The sequence below is a fragment of the Peromyscus eremicus genome, unplaced genomic scaffold, assembly GCF_949786415.1.
Source record: "Peromyscus eremicus unplaced genomic scaffold, PerEre_H2_v1 PerEre#2#unplaced_105, whole genome shotgun sequence".
Classification (NCBI taxonomy): Eukaryota; Metazoa; Chordata; class Mammalia; order Rodentia; family Cricetidae; genus Peromyscus; species Peromyscus eremicus.
This window is the reverse complement of record NW_026734344.1, coordinates 575,674-596,667: the sequence shown is the minus strand read 5'-3', so window position 1 is coordinate 596,667 and position 20,994 is coordinate 575,674. Positions and strand designations below refer to the sequence as shown.

Sequence of the window (20,994 nt, the reverse complement as noted above, 5' to 3'; positions counted from 1 at the left end):
TAAGGGAAGATCAAATGACTAAGGCAGCACAGGGCTTCACAGCTCTGGATTCTACCCTAGGGGCAGACAGTACTCTAGTCTGGGAAATATGTATTTTAGTAAAAACTATTCCAGTCTCTCAGAGCACTTTCTGTTCCTCTTCCAAGAGGTGTGTATTCCATTACACAGTCACTGGCCAGGGCAGCCTACCATTTTCTTCATGGATCAGAAATCCTGCAGCCAAACTTAAGTCACATAAAACAGTAACTGCTGTTTAAGGAAAAGGAGATCATGAATTAAAAAAACATTGATGTGTCTATGGAAAGGCTTAGAAGTAGAAAAGCAACAATGCAAATGAGGTAATATAATCCCCAAAAATTATTTTAAAAAATTGAAACAGGCTACATGGCCATGTCCTTCAGAGACTAGGGATTTGTGTTAGAGCACACCACATGTTTAGTCACACATTTTCTCTCAGGTTGTTCATCTTAAACCTGTAAAATAATAGTTCTTTTAGGCAGGGCTACACCATTTTGTCCAGTTCTATTTTGGTCAAACTAGTGTTACTACTGTAGTTTCGATTTGTGATAAGTTCAGTTCTTTATCCACATTCTCAATTCCCTGTTCTTTGGATGCAAATGGCCAGTCAGAACAATTAATAATCATCTAAAATACATAAAATTGATCACCTCACTACTTATTTCTAAGGTGAGCTAGTGTCAAAGGCAAAGACCTTTGAGGCTTCTTCTTGTCCATCCCTTTTTGTAAGGACAGTACACCTGCTTTAAAGTTGGTCAGTGAACTCAATTCTTACACAGGTCCCTCTTCATATGGAAGTTTGCAATAAAATCAGAGGAAGTTGGAGGACACTCATTTACCAGTCTATTTTTACTTCACAATGACCAGTTTAGGTCCAGTCTTGAAGCAGTTTGCAGAACTTTCTTTCCCACACTGGGCAGCAGAAGCAGAATTAGATGTTCAAAGCAATTCTCAACTGCATAGTATGAGGCAAGCCTAAGCAACAGGAGACATTGCTCTAGACAGAAGTAAATAATCAACTCACTTGAGAAAAATGAGAAGAAATTCTTTTTTTTTTTTAATTTTTATCTTGCAATACAATTCAGTTCTACATATCAGCCACGGATTCCCTTGTTCTCCCCCCTCCGGCCCCCCTCACTTTCCCCCCAGCCCGCCCCCCATTCCCATCTCCTCCAGAGCAAAGCCTTCCCCACAGACTGAGATCAATCTGGTAGACTCAGTCCAGGTAGGTCCAGTCCCCTCCTCCCAGGCTGAGCCAAGGGATCCTGCATAGGCCCCAGGTTTCAAACAGCCAACTCCTGCAATGAGCACAGGACCAGGTCCCACTGCCTGGATGCCTCCCAAAAAAGATCAGACCAATCAACTGTCTCACCAACTCAGAGGGCCTGATCCAGTTGGTGACCCCTCAGCCATTGGTTCATAGTTCATGTGTTTCCGTTCATTTGGCTATTTGTCCCTGTGCTTTATCCAACCTTGGTCTCAACAATTCTCACTCTGGGAGTCCAAGTAGCGAGAATTGAAATTCTTAATGACCTGAAAAAAATGGAGAATAAAAGAAAATAAGAGATTAGAGCAGAGATGCATTTAAACAAAATCAAATTTTAACAGTGAAACAAATAATTGTCTTTTTAAAAAGATAAATAGAATTGAAAAAACACAGGGCTCTATTGACTTTCAAAAATAAAACACCATTCTCTGGTAGAGGGAATGGTATTAATAAGATATCATATCACCATGGCCCTATGTGCAAAGTTAGCTGCTGAGACCTGTGACCTGGCACACACAGCTACAGCTATTGGAAATAACCATGACAAGCAGGATTGAAAATATCTGCATAGGATAATTTATTGTTCAAAATTCAATACTCGTGGGCTCAAGCTAACCTTCCCAAATTGTCCACCCAAAATCTAGGCTGCTTTCACTCACATGACATGGATCAATACATGCTGGGGAATTACAAAATCACCAATCCTGCCACTATCAGGTGGTATTTCATAATAGTGACTTCTGTAGCTGTTTGCGTACCCTGTTTGCCCCAGCAGAGTACACAATAAATTACTCTTTCTATTCTAGTCTCCAAGCACACAAAAATCCTTTCCCTATTACTGAAATGGACAGTTGACTACATAACCCAAATTTTTAATTTAAAATCTCAGTGGTAATTGAGTTCTTCAATCTAAAATTGTAGTTGGTTCAATCACAAGGACAACACAGTGAAATTGATTGTGCTCATGGCTGCCAGAGCCAACATAAGAAAGTTTGTCTCAGAATTTTTTTTTCTACAAGGCTGGAGGTACTGCTCTAAGAGAATATGCCTCCCCAGGGATAAATTTCTCCACACACCTAAAAGTTTAATGAACAAGAATATCTTAAATAATGACATGCATCAAGTGGTAGTTAATGTCAGAAGAGAAGCCAGTCTGGCACAGATTTTGCATGCCACTTGTGCTGTCATCCTTAAGTCTCTCATAAGTCTGGCCTGAGGTAGCACATTGAACAATGTAAATAGGGCCAGGAGAATGCAAGTTTAGCCACTTAGGCAGATGGAGATTTATAGAGCAAAATTATCTTTTTGATCATGCAGTATGATCTAAATACAAATATATCATGATGCATGACTTAAAAGAGAAATAGAACATAATGCATAACCTAAAAGATATATTTAAAGAATGCATCAATGCCACAATTCCCACACAAAGGACATAGAACACAAATATAAAAACCAGCATGGGAAAGTCACCTATTCATACTGTGAATAGTGGTCTCAAATGAACAGCTATTCTGAGCTATTCTAACTTGAGAATAAGACTTCTTCTGCCTAAAAGTAAGCTGGTTCAGAAGACCACAAATGCTTCTATGCAGGACCAGAACAAGTTCATTTTAACTAGGCCCTGACTGCTGTCTATCTCAAGGCTGTGATATCACTGTACAGAATTTTATTTTTTATTTTTGGTTTTTCTGTTGCTTCAGTGGCCCTCCTGGAACTCATTCTATAGACCAGGCTGGCCTTGAACTCAGAGATTCACCTGCCATTGCCTCTTGGGTGCTGGGATTAAAGGCATCCACTACAACCACCTGGCTTTCAAGAATTTCATTTTTTACGTTTTTTAGTTTTTCAAAACAAGTTTCTCTGTGTAGCCCTGGCTGTCCTAGAACTCACTCTGTAGACCATGCTGGCCTTGAACTCACAGAGCTCTGCCTTCTTTTGCCTCCCAAGTTCTGGAATTAAAAGTGTGCACCACGCAGGGCTGGAGAGATGGCTGAGAGGATAAGAGCACTGACTGCTCTTTTAGAGGTCCTGAGTTCAATTCCCAGCAACCACATGGTGGCTCACAACCATCTGTAATGAGATCTGGTGCCCTCTTCTGGCCTGCAGTCATACATGCTGTATACCTAATAAATAAATAAATCTTTCATTTTTAAGCTTTGTTTTATGTATATGTGTGTTTACCTGCTTGTGTCTGTGTGCAGTACCTGCAGAGACCAGAAGATGGAATCAGAGCCCTTGCAACTGGAGTTATAAGCAACCATAGTTTCTGGCATATGGAGTTAGCTCACTCCCACAGATGAGTGATTGTTGAGTACAATTCATGCCAGCTTGTCCTCAGGTACACCTCAAGCATTGTTCTGGCATTTGAACCTTGGGCTTTCTCACCCAAAGGTCTATCTCTAAAAATTCTTCACAACTCCACAGCTCTTTGTAGATGCCTGATTGCCTTAGACTTAGACACACTTCAGTTCAAGTTTCAGGATCTTCTCATAAACTGAATGTTTTCTAGATTCACCACCATTCAGAGCTCCAAACTGAATGTTTTGCAGGCATCGGGGAAGCAGAAAATGATCCCATTCAGACAAGTGAGACTTTACGCTTCAAAGTTCCTTTTCTCTCCTTATAGGAGGTATAAACTCAAGAAGGGGAACACCTGACATGTGAGTTTCTGTGCTCCAATTGCTGCCTATTTACCACATTGGAGATAAACTCACTCTTGTGGCTTGGATTAAATGGTCAACCATCTTTTGAAGACTTTTAGTGTCAGTTCCTCTCCTCTTTGTATTCTTTGTATTTTCCCCTCATTTTGTGGAGATTTGAGTTTAGAATACTCTTGGACCAGTTATCCCAGTGCCCCTGCAGATCATGTGGTGGCAGCTAAGGCAGTGCAGCACCATGACAGGTTCAACATCACACGTTCCTTCTGTGAAGATACTTGTAATGGTAAGATCTTATATTACATGGTTCACATATACAGAATATTTTTATATATGATTATTCATTTATTCGAAGAAAACTGGAAAATGTCAGAGTTTTAATGTCTGTGTTGCATTAATAAATTTTCCTATATTGTGAGTCATCGTACATTTACTAAATGAACTAGGACAGAAAGAATATTTTTCAAGTCCTACTACTGATAGAACTTTTCTGCATAGTGATTTTGTTGATGCATCAAAAATACACCTGGAAAACTAATTACTTGTATACTTGAATCAAATTCAACAAGCATATTAAGCATGAGGACTGCTATATATCTTCTAATTCCTCTAAGAATCGAGAATGTTATGTCTTTCTATATCCCTATTCTCATATGACTTGTATCCAGAGAGACATATGACATATCTAGTAAAGAAAGCTTAACCAATAAAAGTTTTATACCATTCAATTCACAATTTGACTTTCTGTACTCATGGACTTGTGGTATATGGATTAAGGTTTCCTCACATTAACTGCCATTTGACTTTTGACTCTAACTGCGCCCTCTGTTAGTAGCACAGTCACAACAAGTATACAAAGTACAATACCTTTACTATTCACTATGTGCTTATTAGAAAGATTAAAAATATAATTATCACCTCTTCACTATGTATACTTTTGTAATATGAGTAGGATAAAATGAATTAATTGTCAGTTCTATAACATATTTTCCATGGTGCTATGATTCAAATGGTAATATCTGATAAGTCACTGTTCCCTTGTCTTTTTTTTAAAAGAATGCTTTGCAAATTTAATAATCATTGATGTACTTTAATCTGTGTTATTTACACTGTTGCTTTTGTTTAAAACTTCCAGGACACATTTTAATTTCCTCAGAGGCACATTTGTATCAATTAGCACAAGAAAATTACCTTTCATCTCCTCTAGAACTTTGAGGATACTCTTCAGTTTTACGGTTTTTCCAATTGTATCCTAAAATATAGTACCAGAAAATATATGTTATTTTCCTTAAAATTGTCCAAAATTTATGTTACTATCTTCAGTGAATCTTAGAATATGACTAATTTATTCACCTAATATTAATTCTCAATCAAATGACAGATCAGCATCCAAAACCTAAGGACAGTTGACCTCTTATTTTAAAATGTGAAGGAAAATACACTGTCTTACCTATAATAGTGAGGTTCCTGTAGGTCTCAATCATCACCTCTTTGTAGAGATTCTTCTGGGAAGGATCCAGTAAAGTCCATTCTTCCCAAGTGAAGTCGACATGCACATCATCATAGGTCACTGAATTCTAAAATATCCCATACATGTGTACAAGAGAAACCATAATACTGACAACAATGTAAATGTATACTTCTTTGAGAGTAGAGTCAAATAATTCTGATGCTCCCCACACTTACTTCATGACATACAAATTATAATGTAGTCAACCAGTCACTTTAGAAGGAAACTGAATAGGAGGATCACTTCTGTCATTTCTGTACCCTTTGAATGGAATATCACCTTGCAAGAGAAATGTTTATTGACAAACATAGAGACAATTAAACAGATTAACAGTACAGAGTACACATGAGAGAAATTGTATGAACAATTACTAACTGTAGAGAAGAAAAATAAGATGGATAAACTAGGTGTATTGGCACATGCCTTTAACTGTAGGACTCAGAAGAGAAAGGAGTCTGAGTTGAATCCCAGCCTACTGTATGCAATCAAGTCTAGGCAAACCAATAGTACATGTTAAGATTCTGTCTCCCAAGCAAAAATCAGTAGAAAAAGAAAGATAGAAAGAACTAAGAAGTTTTTCCTGTAGTTCCTACAAAGTGTTATGCATTTACTTTAGTTCTGTAGTCGTCAAGAAGTGCCCCAATTCAAACTATAACAAAAATATGAATTTACTAAAAGGTACTATAATAGTTTTAAATAGTTATAAAAGGAAACATGAAAGCATTAGCCATAAAAATGTTGATCATAAATAATCAACACATGGCAAGAGAGATGGAAAGCTAGTAAAAAGCTCTTGCTGGTGTTGGATAGAGGTGGGCTCAATTGTCAGTACTTATATGAGGGAACACAACTATCCATTATTCCAAGTTCAGGGTTACTGAGACCATCTTTTGATCACTGTGAGGACCCGGTACCCACATAATGCATATCCATGCATTCAGATAAAATACTCATATTCATTTAAAAATTCAAAATAAATGTAACAGGCAGAGGAAGTTCATGCACCTGCAATGCAATGATTCACATGGCTCAATCAATATTAATATCATGAATACATGCTAAATAGAGAAATAGAATGACAACTGGTGCCAAATTTTAAAATTCAAGATATGAGTGAAGCTCAGTACAACAGCATAAGCTTGACATGTACAAAAACCTACATCCCAAGCCCATCACCCAATAATATAAGAACAAAACAGCCAGGAATGTTCACCCACTTTAATCCATGGAATTGGGAGCCAGAATCAGGGGGATTTCTGAGTTCCAGGCCAGCCTGGTGTACAGAACTCCTTTCAGGCCACGAAGCACTACACTGACAAACCTTGTATTCAAAAATAACCAACATAATTAAAAGACCAGGTTAACAAACTCCCTTAGCACTGAATAGCAATTGCTTCTACTCTATCTTCTGTGATTTTGAGATAGATTCTCTAATGGTGAAGGCATGACAATACCAGGAAGCTGGCTGATTAGTTTCAACCACAACTTAGTATAGACAAAGAACAGGAAATCTGTTGAGGCTATAGAGATGCATATCACACACCTAGTGAGGAGTTTGCTCCCAAAAGGCTTCTCCTACTAAAGAAGCAATCAAAAGAAAGTCACCAAGGAGAGACACATGTTCCCATATATCATTGTGTCTGAGAGGTTTTTCATTCAATCAATGATGTTCTAAACCAGGTACCTATAGGTTCATGATCATCTATGAAGAAAATGCTTTTAGTTACTTCAATGATCCTCATAGTCTGCGACAGCTCCTCCACTGTTTCACATGTTCAAGTCTCTTCTGACACTCAAGACAGACTCTTGATGGTGACATTTGTAAATTCCGAAAATGGATTATAACTTTCCAACATACAGTTGCACAGAATGCCATTCAAATTCTAAAATAGAGAAGTGGATACATAGCAAGGGAAGATTAGGCAAAGGCAAGACTGAAGTAGAGCAGGACAGACTTCAAATTCTCTATCTCTGTCTCAGGTGCATGAGGATTCAATATCAGCAGGCTCAGATGGCCCTATCCATGCAATTTCTCATACATTTCTTTACCTCATCTCAGACAGGGTTCCATGGGAGATGTCTCATACTTTAGATATCCCAACATCATGTGGTCACAAAATGCAATCCAGGCTGTTGTGTAATATTAAGATGTGTTATATTTGTCTATGCTGTGGAACAATTGTTTTAAAGATGCAAAGATATGTTGTATTCTTTTATGTTGCATATGTTCATCTCTGTGAGGCTGTGATACTTTGTCTAAAATACCAATTTGTCTAATAAAGAGTTGAACAGCCAATAGCTTGGCAGAAAAGTTTAGGCAGGGCTGGCAGGCAGAGAAAACACTTGGGAGGACAAAACTGAAAAGAAAAAAGGAAGGAGCAAGAAAAGCAGAGGACACCAGGGGTCAGCCACCCAGCTACACAGCAAACCATGGAATCAAAAGTAAAGAGAGGTATACAGAATAGAGAAAGATAAAAGCCCAGAGGCCTAAGGTAGATAAGTTAGGAAAAGATGGCTAGATACAAGCCAAACTGAGGCTAAGCACTTATAAGAAAGAGTAATCCTCCCTGTGTATGATTTATTTGAGGGCTGAGTGGCAGTCCCCCGAAAGAGTAAAGAGTTAAAGACAAAAACCAGCAACACCAGGCTTCATCCTCACAACTCCATGAAATGGTATCTCCCACTCTCCTCACTGGGTTTCTGACTCTCAAACATAGAAGCCTGCAACAATGCTGAACTGAACCTCCAGACTATGAATCCATGACATTAAATATTGATTCTTTCTTGTTTCCAGGACCAGTAGATGATGGGTGATCCTGCAAAGTTTGACTTCTTAATTCAGGTGCACACTGACATGCTGGACCACAGGTACAGCAAGTTTTGTATGAAGTTCCTTTCTAGGAGTAGGGATTACCTTGTATAATCATTGCATGATTTTTGCCACATAAAGTCCTGATATCCTCAACATTCTTTGAAAAGACAACATATTTAGGTTCTACCTAACAACAAAATCACCTTTGGTATTTCATTTTTTATTCTAACTTGCTTTTATCCTGCTGTGATTAAAGTTTGCATTCCACATATTCTTTTTTTTTTAATTTTGCGACACAATTCAGTTCTACATATCAGCCACAGATTCCCTTGTTCTCCCCCCTCCTGCCCCCCTCACCTTCCCCCCACATTCCACATATTCTATCAATCTTGTGACATTTAGGTTCAGGCTCTAGGTCACACACTGAACAACTTAAAGAGGGACAGAAGACTGCAAGTCTACCCCCTTGGACAGATGGGAAACTTACACAGTAAAGACATTTCCAAAATTATTACTTAAGTACCCCAGTGATGTGAAAGAGCAGGACCTTCTTAGGTGACAGGATCCTGAGGTGAAGATCACAAGGGATGAGAAAGAGAGGAAAAGTATAAGGTAGAAAAGATAAAAGCTGGGATGGGGAGATCTTGCACAAGGTATGTCTCATGTCAACTATGCATCTTAAGAAGAGTAGCAGCTTTATAATACTTCTAGGGGCAAAATGGAAGGAAATGGGAATCGTTTAGGAAGTCAGCAGAAACTATCATACAATAGGACAGACTCAGAGAGGAGGCTAATCAAACCATGCTGCATATGGTGAAACAGGATATCTCAAGACTATTACTGACTAAGCCCACAGTGATCTGTGGATAGCTAACCATAGCCATATTTGGTGAAAGAGTTGGATTCTTGGAATCTGAAGCAACCCCACCACAAAGGCCCTGATTCAAGACCATTGCCTGCTCTTCAAAGCATATTCCTGGTTTTAGGGAAGGAGCTCTGTTCTATTGTCAATATGTTATGCCTTTAAGGAATCTCCCAAGGCTTAGGATCCGGGTTGTTACAGGCTCTCCCAACAATGTTCCTAATCCCTGACTGAGCGACTAAAGGAAATCATTGCTTGATCAGTATAGAACTTAATAAAAGAGTGTACTACTTTTCTTTTTTCTTTTCTTTTCTTTTTTTCATTGAGACATGTTTTCACTATGTAGTTTTGGATCCTTTCCTGGACATAACTCTGTAGACCAGGCTGGGCCCAAACTCACAGAGATGAACCTGACTCTGTCTCTTGAGTGAGTGCTCAGCAAAGTCGAGCACCACCACCACTGAACTGTTAGTGTTTTACTTTTCAAATTGTTGTCACCTGGTTTTATATCATGCATCTGGCACAACTAGGATTTTGTCAAGAAGAAAACTGGAACTTTTTGGCATGCCAGGACTTAAGGTTTGTTATGACCCTGTAATGCCTCAATGAGCTGCTAGTTAGAATCCCATTCTTTGATATAGTGTTAGGCCTAGTGGCTTGTTGTATATCAGATGTGGCTCCTTTGTAATGGTTTGCAGTCAAGTGTCTGGACAATCCTGGTGAATAAATGTATATCCTATTGTCCTAATCTCTAACAGGCCTGGCTACAATACTCATCTTTCAGTGTTTTTGTTTTTTTTTTGTTAAGACAGGGTTTCTCCATGCAGATTTGGAGCCTGTCCTGGATCTGGCTATGCAGACCAGGCTAGTGTAAAACTCACAGAGATATGCCTGGCTCTGCCTTCTGAGTCCTGGCATTTAAGGTGTGTGCAACCACTGATTTGCAGGGTTTTTTTTCCAGGCAGTACTCCCTCAGTTAAATTCTATTTTGTGAGACTTACTATGTCTCAAGAATTAGTAAATGCTTTATATCATTATTTCAGCTCCTCTCTCTCTCATATATTAGTTGTGGAGTGCTACCCAACACATGAGATGCTTTTTACAACCTCCACAAAATTAACTATAAATGGATCTTACACATGAAAGTTAAATACTAAGTGCTGAACCTCTAGAAGGTACTGGGCAAATTAGGCCTGCTTTCAATGAGCGCACCAAAAGCACGTTGAAGTTGACTACAAAGATGTTTCTATACACACCTCCCTACTCCCAATTATGTGAACAGATTTGGTCCACAGGCCAAAGTTATCCAGAGGCCTACCCTGGGAATAGGAAGTTTCAAGGACCATATGGGACCTCACAGGACAGGGATTCTGGCTGAAGTTTACCACCCAGATTTTAGAAGAACCCACCACTCTGGCTCCTGAACCTTACTCACAATGCTGTGGTTTCCCAACTCACCCAGGTTCTCTGCTCAGCTCTCTGCAACAGCACACACAGCACAGCACACAACACAAAACTGGTGCTGCCAGTTTCCCTTCAAAGTCAAGCTTGAAGCTAGCAGGTGTTAGAACCCTGTACCGCTTCTGACTGGCAGGTCACCTCGAGGGCCTGATAGGCTAGTGAGGCCTGAGTGACAAGAGCACCTCCCATAGGGTTACACTCTGATTAAAGTCACAGCACAATGGTTCCTGACCCTGCCTTCCACCACAGACCCAGACCTTTTCTAAACATTTGCATTTCAATAGCACTTGCCCCTGGCTCCAATAGCAGACCCTGCTATCTTTCTGCTCTTGATAGGCACTTCCCCTTCTTCATCCTGGACACAGTGTGGCTAGCATGTACAGCCCACTATACTATGTCGGGTGGAGTGATTTCACGTCCCACAGGTGGAAGGGTGCCCAGAATATTAACAACTAAAGAGAGATTAAAAGACAGAAAAGGAAATGTTTGTTTTGTGACTTCAAGTTGAGGTCAGGTGAACTGAACCCACTTTTTACCTAGTTGTCACAGGGACTTCATACAACCAGGAAAGAAATGCAGGAAGTAGATCACAAACAAGATAATAGGTCTTTCTCTCATCTGATATGGCTTCATTACTTTAGGATTTTTATTCCTGAAAATCAGAGCACACTGTTGGCAAATGAATAATAATAAAGGGTAGGCTTCAAAGAAAGTTGAATATTTAAAGCATAATGAAGCTAGGAAGAATATGCTTGCAAGCACTGTTAACAATCAGCATATCTTACTCCTAGGGCAGTTGAAAAAACAAAACAAAACAACCCACTGCATTATTCAAGCTTCTGTACATGAACCGTGTTATGAATTGTATAAAGAAGGCTCTGGCAGGTAGAGAGCCAAGGTGCCCTGCTGCTGGTGACAGACAAAGATGATATTCGGACAGCACTGAGTGAAGAGGTCTATTTAGTGCAGGAAGAGAGAAGGGGAAGAGAAAGAGGAAAAAAGGGTTGGGGGGGGAGAAAGAGAGGGAGGAGTGCAAGGGTCCACACACTTCCTGATAGGAAAGCAGGAGAGAGAGAGAGAGAGGGAAATGGGTGGAAATTTCTCTTAAGAATAAGCTTTTATGTCAGGACATTGATTGCCGCCAAGGGCCAGGATCAGAATATTAACAAACTGGACTGGTAGAAGGAATCTCTCCATGTGTGTACAAAGTGGATTTATTAGAATGTCTCACAAGCTGTGGTAGAGCTAGTCTAACAATGGCTGTCTACCAATGGAAATTTGAAAAGTCCAGCAGTGGTTCAGTACATGAGGCTGGACATCTCAGCTGGGCTGGTCTTGAGTATACACCACAATTTTAAGGAAGTAGGCTCTAGTGCTAGTAAAGTAAAAAAAAATGGTAACCAGAGCTAGGGCAAGCAGGTGAAGAGAGAACTTCCTTCTTCAATATCCTTTATATATGTAGGCTGACACCAAGTGTTGCTACCCAGATTAAAGTTGGATCTTATTCTTTGTTGATTAGTTTTTTGGTTATTTCAAGAAAGGTTTTATCGTTGTATCCCTGAAACTCATTCTGTTGAGCAGGCTGGCCTCACACTCAGAAAATCCAAATGTGCCGGGCGTTGGTGGCGCACGCCTTTAATCCCAGCACTCGGGAGGCAGAGCCAGGCGGATCTCTGTGAGTTCAAGGCCAGCCTGGACTACCAAGTGAGTTCCAGGAAAGGCGCAAAGCTACACAGAGAAACCCTGTCTCAAAAAAAAAAAAAAAAAAAGAAAATCCAAATGCTTTTGCTTCCTGGGGTTAAAAGTGTGCACTGCCACCAAGCAGCTAAAAGTGGATCCTATCACCTAAAATGATCCAAATTAAAGAAGTGTCTTTAACTTCAAAACCTTTAAAAAAATCCCTCACATGTTTACACAAATATTTTGGGTTTTAATTAATTAAAGAGGTAGTCAGCTTGACTATTAAGAATAGCGATCACTCCAGACAAGACAGATAAAATGAGAAAGATTTCTTAACTTCGGGAGGCAAAGAGAGCATGGGAGTTATTTCCAAAACAATGCTTTTCCTTAACAAAGGAAGAATGTGGATTTTGATTAGGAAGTCTGGACACATTCCTGTATTACTCTGCATATTCTTAAGCTTGCTAAGTTAACAAATCCACTTCTGATCATGATCACAATATAAAAGCAGAGACATTTATGGATATTCCTACCTCAAAGTTGTGCAGGAACATATATAAATGATGGAAAGAAATGTCTCTGGCATGTTCATCTTGTACCACAAGGTCTTAGCTGAAAATGAAGGAAATGACCCAGTAAAAAGTAGATTGCTCTGGGGCCTATGTGACCAGTCAATCTTGATGTTTGATCTAAAAGGTAACTGTACCATTGCCACAATTCTCACAGATACAAAATATAGAGAACACAAATACAGATATCTTCAAGGAAAAGTCACCTAAGAGCACTATTTACTTTGCTCCTAGATAGACGATTATAATGATCTCTATCAACCTTAGATCAAAACTGTTTTTCCCTCTGAGCAGGCTGACATAGCAGGGGATCACAGCTGCTTGCATGCTACACCAGCAGGAGTTCATTTGAATGAGCCCTGGCTTATTTTATGGCTAAGGGCTATGACATCACTGTAAAAAATTTTATTCTTTCTTTTTTCTATCTTTTTAAAAAATTATGTATACAATGTTTTGCCTGCATGTGTCTGTGTGTAGTGTCTAACAAGACCAGAAGAAGGAAGGATTTACCTGGGACTAAAATTATAATAAATGGTTAGCTACCAAGTGGGTTCTGGGAATGGAACCTGGGTCCTCTATAAAAACACTCAGTTCTCTCAATTGGTGAGTGGTCAATCTAGCCCCTTTTTAATTTAAAATTTCTTTCTGTAAATTGATACACAAGAGCAATTACATCACTTTCCCCTTTTATGTCTTCATTCTATCACTTCCCAAATCCTTTCCAACTTCTCCCTTATTAAGTTAGGTGAATTAGTAAGCTGAAATACATTAATACAACCTGCTGCATCCATTTTGTTGGAGATATACATATATATATATATATATATATATATATCCTCACTCACACATACACACACAAAAAAGAAGAAAACTGAATTACATACAAGAAAAGGAGCGTGGCTGGAGAGGTGGCTCAGAGGTTAAGAACACTGGCTGTTCTTCCAGAGGTTCTGGGTTCAGTTCCCAGCAACCACATGGTGGTTCACAACCATCTGTAATGAGATCTGGTGCCCTCTTCTGGCCATGTAGACAGAACACTGTATACATAATAAATAAATTAGTAATTTAAAAAAAAAGAAAAGAAATGAGCACTGGAGAATTAGAATTATACAATACTTCTTAAAGTCATTTCAAGTGTCTGCCACTGGTCCCATAGAATCATTTTCAAAAATAAATATGGCTAAGATCAAAAACACTGAAGACAGATTATGTTGGAGAGGATGTGGAACAAGGGGAACACTCCTATACTGTTGGTGAGAGTGCAAACTTGTAGAGCCACTTTGGAAATCAGTATGGTGATTTCTCAGAAAATTGGAAATCAATCTCCAGCTAAAGACCCAGCTATACAACTCTTGGGCATATACCCAAGGAATGCTCAATCATACCACAAGGACACATGTTTGAACAGAGCAGCATTATTTGTAATAGCCAGAACCTAGAAACAGCCTAGATGCCCTACAACTGAAGAATGGATGAAGAAAATGTGGTACATATACATAATGGAGTACTATTCATCAGAGAAAAACAATGACATCATGAAGTTTACAGGCAAATAGATGGAACTAGAAAATATTATCCTGAGTGAGGTAACCCAGACTCAGAAAGACAAACATGGTATGTTATAACAATATTTTATTTGTGCTGAAATGTGATTTGTATGTTAATAAAGTTACCCGAGGGTCAGAGGTATTAGCAAGCCATAGCAAGAGCTGGGCGGTGGTGGTACATGCCTTTAATCCCAGCACTTGGTAGGCAGAGCTAGGAAGATCTCTGTGTGTTCAAAGATACAGCCAGTATTGGAGACACATGCCTTTAATCTCAATACCAACCATAGAAGACCTGGAGGTCTGCATAGACAGGCAGTGACTAGGTGGTCATGTGGTTGGGTTTACAACCAAGGAGAAGGCAGAACAGAAACTCTATAAAAAAGACAGACACAGGAAGTAGGTCTCTTTTTCAGAGAGGTAAAACAACAGCAACAGTGAAGGGTAAGGTTTTTAGCTCTTAGCTATTGATCTGATCTCTTGGCTTCATCTCTGTATTGGCTCTGTGTTTCTTATTTAATAAGATGGTTGGTTAATCTACAGTATGTCCTCACTCATTGGTGGATACTAGATGTAAAGCAAAGGGTAACCAGATTGCAACTCAGCTCCAGAGAGGCTAGCTAGTAAAGATGACCTAGGCAAGAATTTGATTTCCAGCATACACATAAAAGCACACAGTCATCTTTAATTCTGGTTGCAGAGAAAGAGAGACTGCGTGAGAGTGGGAGAACTCTATCAATTTCATGGTGAACAAATGAATGCAGGTGTGTCCTCTCAGAGGGGAACAAAAGGAGCAGGGATCAGTCTGAGTCCCTGTATGGACACATTTAGATGTGTGACCAGGCCTCTCCAACTGCTGCTTGGAGAATCAAATGTACAAGGCCTTTTAAAGTAAGTAACAAAAAAATTAACTCAAACTCACAGCAACTAACATCTCATACTAGACAGCACTTGATAGAATCTCTTCAAAGTCATGCTGGTAATTCATACCACTGTCTAAGTCTGTGAGTACTATGACTCATGCCACAGGCTCTGTTTTTGTTTCTTTTTAGAGGAAGCAGAATAGTCTTTGTCCTCATGTCATTCCTGTCTACATTTGAGGTTCTACCTTTGGGAGAAGTTCAGAGACATGATTTTGGCATACCCTGAAGGCATAGCCTGAAGATACAGCCCACCAGAAACACAGACCTTATATAAAATGAAGTAATGATGACAGAATGAACCTGAGATTGAAACCACAGGGTTTGAAAGAATGAATACCTATTCTTCACGCTCTCTTCTGTGATAAAGATCAGGCAATCTCACTGTTACTTTCTTTCAATGGTCATTTCCTGTAGCTGAGTGGTCAGTCTGCACCTTCTGCTTCACCTGCATCTTGGTGAGGAAGGTTTGGTGGGATGGTGGCTCTCTGGTGCTCCTTGTGGGTAGATGAACATAAATGAACTTGAAGTATCACAAGGCAAAGATAATGAACAGACCACCCTGAGTCCTAATCAAATGTTTGAGAAAGCTTGTTTACCAGTGACTCGGTGACACCGCAAATTATTTTGTCCTGTGCTTCAGATGCCCCCTCTGGGGAACTCATCTGTCTCCTCTATTTGAAGGGAAGTGGTTATCCCAGCTATCTGGTTTTCTCTGCCCTCATGGCACATGCTCCAAGTAACCAAGGAGATAACCTCTTCAGGCTCATTCACAGCTGCAGACTCAGAATTCAACTTGGCTGCAGAGTCCACAAGCCTGTGGGTTAACAAGTCAGGAAAAAAATTGTCATCGTTCATAATCACACCAGTCATTTAGAGGTTCCCCAAATATCTTGACAGGTCACTCTAACCATATAACTATTGATGGAGAAGACATATAAGGGCAGAACATGGTCACCAGACTCAACAAGTCACCTCACTGACAACAGAGGAACACAGAGCAGCTGGGAAATAACTAAAGTTAGCCACTGTGGTTGAAGTAGAGTGATGTCCTGCCTTGAAATGGGCACATCTCATTAATCCGTCCCACTTTAATGTCGGTCTCATGTTCACACATCAATGCCTATCTACCAAAAAGAATGAAAGCCAAGAGTTCCCAGCATAAAGCATTGGCCTTCAAAAAAAAAAAAAAAAAAAAAAAGCCGGGCGGTGGTGGTGCATGCCTTTAATCCCAGCACTCGGGAGGCAGAGCCAGGCGGATCTCCGTGAGTTCAAGGCCAGCCTGGGCTACCAAGTGAGTTCCAGGAAAGGCGCAAAGCTACACAGGGAAACCCTGTCTCGAAAAACCAAAAAATAAAAAATAAAAAAAAAAATAAAGCATTGGCCTTACCAGTTCCCGACTTCTCAGCCAGAACAATTAATATCCTGGAATCCTTGAATTTCAAGAGGCATGACAAGCAGGGAAGTTCTGTTGGTTCCCAGAGTTTCCAGCTTTCTGTTCCCCATTACTGGAAGATTCAGCACAAGCCCACTTCCTCCAGGAAGATTCCCTTTTCTTGCACAGAACTCATTGCATGATTCTCTTGACCATTTCTATCTTGATGTTTTACATTGAGGCTGAAGGTCAGCTTTCTTCAGTCACTCTCTGATTTCTCTAACCTCTCCATTCTCTTTCTGAATTAGACTCTTCAGTATGCCATCATGTTCATCAGTAAATGGTGAAGGCACTGAATAAACTTCCCAAGGACAGTGGGTGTTGCCACAACATAGTGGCATCACAGAGGATGCCAGGGCTCTCCAGGATACAATAGAAGGTCTAGGGAAGAGCAGCAGATGTCATGGGAACTGATATTGCTAAGAGCTTTCCTTACACTAGATGTCAAGTTGTCCTTTGCAGGAGCCTCTGCTGGGATACAAGAGAAGCCCTCAGCATCCCCTTCATCCAAGGCCAGAGATCTCTCCCTGATTGATTGAACATCCTTTGTGGGAGCCCGTTCTCGGGTTCCTCGTGGCTTTACCCAGCAGGTCCTCATAGAGGATGATTAGACCACGGGCCTGAGTGCAGGTGTCTGAGATGATCTGCACTTGGCTGTGCTGGGGGAGGAGGTCTTTTGCTCCACCCCTTGGCGTCTCTATAAAAACCCTGGGGCAGAGGCAGTCGGGGCCCGTTGGAATAGGTTCCAGGCCCTCTCGAGGCTATCCTTTATTTTTTATCTGTTTATCTCCGCAATATTCTCCGCAATAAATCCTTCTATCTAATATTTCCTGCTGCTCGCACTCAAGAAAACTCTGGGGAACTGTGGGGGTGGTTGGGTAAACGCCCCACAGAATGGCGCCATGAACAGGGACTAAAGAAAAAAGAAAAAGGGGACTAAAGAAAAAGGGGGGTCAAAAAAAAAGGGGGGAACTAAAGACAAGTGAACAGGGACTAAAGACAAAGTAATAGGGACTAAAGATAAAGGAAAATAATAGTTTTATTACAGAGTTTTTGGCGAAAGTGCTGAGTTCAGCCCTGCCAGTGGATGAGGCATGCCGGTGTTATGGAAAATATATATTTTTTATATATATATTTTTGAGAGGCAGGGGTTTTATCCTCGAGAGAAAAGGAAAGCGGACTGGAAGGATGTCCGATGCTGCAGCGAAATTCTCTTCTGTCAAAATTTTCTGTTTTCTATCCCTTTCTCAATTTCTATCTGAAAAAGAAGTATAAGGCATAGGGTAGTAATATAGTGTAGGAAAAACTTAGAAGTGTAAGATTGTGTAGGAAAAAATAAGTAAGGCAACTAGACAGAAAAACTTCAATTTTCTAACTTGGGGGCTAAGAACACAAACTGGGGGAAAAAAAATCTTTCTTTGGGCTTTATGGGTAGTAAAAAAGCTCTTCTTTGAGCTTATGGGGAAGAAAAAGTTTTCCTATGGAAGCTTTTGTCCTGGGGACAACTGAAATGCTAAGTCTGAGCGGCAGGAGAAAGTGATTTCTCCCTGAGGCAAAAAATGGGGGTGTAAAAAGCCAAAAAGTTTAAAGTTGGGAAGTTTTGGGAAAAGTTGGTCTTTCTCTCGGAAAAAATCTTTCTCTTAAACTAAAAGCTTTTCTTGGAAAACTTGGGAAAATCTCTCTAAAAACCTCCATCTTTCTCAAAAGCTCTTAAACTTAAAAACTAAAGCCTCTAACCTCTCAGAAGTACAAGATTAGAATCACCTGGAGATTAGAGAATTATCTGTGAGTCGCTTTAAGAAAAAATAAAGACCTCTTGATCAAAATGGGGCAGGAAAATAGTAAGCAGACCTTTGAAGAGTCACTTGTAGAAAGACTAAAAAACAAAGGCATTAAAGTGGAACTACAACAAGTACAGAGGTTCTTAAAGTTTGTAGAGGAATTGTGTCCCTGGTTTCCTGAATATGGGAAGCTGAATGAGAATTCCTGGGAGAGAGTTGGAGTTGAAATAAAAAAATGCTATGAAAAACACGGGCCAGAAAATATTCCCGTGGAAGCCCTTGGCCTGTGGGCATTAATCCGGGATAATTTAGATCCTAACCCTGAAAAGCAGGAGGGATCATTCCCTAAGGCAGATGAGGTGGAGACACAACCCTCTGCTCCACCAGCAGAACCTGAAAATTATTGTACAGCACCGCTTAAACAGGGTCCGGTTTCTCTTGGCCATGATGCTAAGTTTAAGGAACAAGAATCTTGGAATAAGACAAGGGATAAACTGAAAAACTTGAAAAGCCTAGTAACTTCTCTTACTCAAAAAATAGAAACTCTCCAAGTCTCTCCTCTTCCCTCTGTAGGGGTGGAACTAGACTCACCTAGGGAGGCGTCTTTTAGAATGGAAAAGCCACCTGTAATTGCCATAGCACAGAAATCCTCTGAGGCAATGCGAACCCTCTCTGTTAAAGCTACATCTCCTCTTCAAGCTAGCCTCCGGGAAGCTGCTAGTAAGGGGGAAGAAATTCAAGGCTTTCAGATGTTCCCGGTCCTGGAAGACCAGGACCGCCAGGGTAATATCATAAGAGTGCATGTTCCCATTCCTTTCAAACAGCTTAAGGAGTTAAAAACAGCATGTAGTCAATATGGCCCAACTGCTCCTTTCACAACAGCATTGTTAGAAAGCCTGGCTTTAGAAGTTTTGCCCCCGGGTGATTGGAAACAAATGGCCCGAGCATGTCTATCTGGAGGTGACTATCTGCTGTAGAAAAGTGAGTTCGTGGAACAGTGTCAGGCCACAGCTGAAATAAATCGGGCACAACAAATTCCTATCACCTTTGATATGCTCGCTGGGGAAGGCCCATATCGAGAGACAGGTCAACAGTTAAACTTTGATATAGCGGTGTATGCTCAGGTTCAGGCCGCTGCCAAAAGGACTTGGAATACGCTTCCATCATCAGGAAGACAAACTGAGGATCTGTCCAAGATAAGGCAAGGGCCTGATGAGTTATTTCAAGATTTTGTTTCCAGATTAATGCAAACGGCTAGCAGATTAATTAGCGATTCAGAAGCTGGACTTTTACTTGTAAAACAACTTGCATATAAAAACGCCAATGCAGCATGTCAGGCCGCGATACGCCCTTTTAGAAAAAAGGGAAACATTTCTGACTATATCCGACTTTGTTCTGATATAGGACCATCATACAATCAAGGGATAGTCATGGCCGCAGCATTACAAGGAAAAACGGTTAGGGATGTTCTGTACCAGCAAAGACACCCTAATTTCAGACAAGGGAAAGATACTGGACCTCCTGGAAGTTGTTTTGGGTGTGGACAGATGGGACATTATATTAGAAGTTGCCCTAGCAAGAGAAGGGGCTTCGGATCAAATAGAGACCCTGGGTTATGCCCAAGATGTAGGAGAGGGAAACACCGGGCTAGCGAATGCACATCAAGGGCAAACACCCAGAAGAGTCCGTTCCAGGGAAACGGACAGAGGGGCCCGCCCCAGGCCCCGACAAAATAGACCTTTGGGGTAGTTCAGCAGTCGATCCTCCGGCAAAGAAATATATTCAAGACCTCTATAAGGCAACACCAGGTAGTGCTGGATTAGACCTCAGTTCTTCCATCTATACAGTTTTGACCCCTGAAATGGGAATGCAAGCCCTCCCTACAGGTGTTTATGGACCTTTGCCACAGGGCTCTGTGGGGTTATTGTTGGGCAGAAGTAGTACTACCATGCAAGGAATTCTAGTTGCCCCTGGAGTGATTGATGCTGACTATATGGGAGAAATAAAGGTGATGACACATTCACCCACAAGAATTTCAGTAATAAAGATCGGTCAGAGACTTGCACAGTTAATCTTACTTCCTCAAATACAAACAAAAAATCCAATTAAAAGAGATAAGAGAGGAGAAGCTGGATTCGGTTCGTCAGATGCCTATTGGCTACAAGCCATAGGACCACAACGCCCAGAACTTACATTAGTCATAAATGGGAAAATTTTTTCGGGTCTTTTAGATACAGGCGCAGATTTATCTGTTATATCTGCTAGTCAATGGCCTGCCATGTGGCCCAAAATGGAGACTATTACACAGCTGCAAGGGATTGGTCAAACTCAGAGTCCTGAGCAGAGCAGCAATGAGCTCTCCTGGAGAGATGAGGAAGGTCATGAAGGGACTTTTCGGCCATACATTGTCCCTCACTTGCCGGTAAATTTGTGGGGTCAAGATGTTATGAGCCGTATGGGAATATACTTATATAG

The 20,994-nt window shown here is 40.5% G+C and overlaps 2 protein-coding genes across 2 annotated transcripts; one reads left to right on the top strand and one right to left on the bottom strand.

The window, feature by feature from the left end:
* Positions 1 to 1,391: 1,391 nt before the first annotated feature.
* Positions 1,392 to 12,927, bottom strand: LOC131901521 (zinc finger protein 120-like). Its single transcript, XM_059252634.1, has 4 exons — positions 12,804 to 12,927; positions 5,396 to 5,522; positions 5,137 to 5,197; positions 1,392 to 1,551 (listed from the first exon to the last, which is right to left on the bottom strand). The coding sequence occupies exons 1-4, from the start codon at positions 12,822 to 12,824 to the stop codon at positions 1,482 to 1,484; spliced, it is 279 nt and encodes a 92-aa protein (XP_059108617.1). The 5' UTR covers positions 12,825 to 12,927; the 3' UTR covers positions 1,392 to 1,481.
* A 5,636-nt stretch (positions 12,928 to 18,563) lies between these two features.
* LOC131901520 (endogenous retrovirus group K member 6 Gag polyprotein-like) lies at positions 18,564 to 20,255 on the top strand. The gene is given in 1 exon segment (XM_059252633.1): positions 18,564 to 20,255. A coding segment is annotated over 1 exon segment (1,692 nt).
* Positions 20,256 to 20,994: the final 739 nt, after the last annotated feature.

Coding starts and splice junctions, on each gene's coding strand:
- LOC131901521 (XM_059252634.1), bottom strand. CDS start 12,824: ATGTTCCTGCACAACTTTGAG. Junction 5,523..12,803: donor TGTTCCTGCACAACTTTGAG/GTAGGAATATCC, acceptor GGGATATTTTAG/AATTCAGTGACCTATGATGA. Junction 1,552..5,136: donor AGTTCTAGAGGAGATGAAAG/GTAATTTTCTTG, acceptor CATTTTTTTCAG/GTCATTAAGAATTTCAATTC.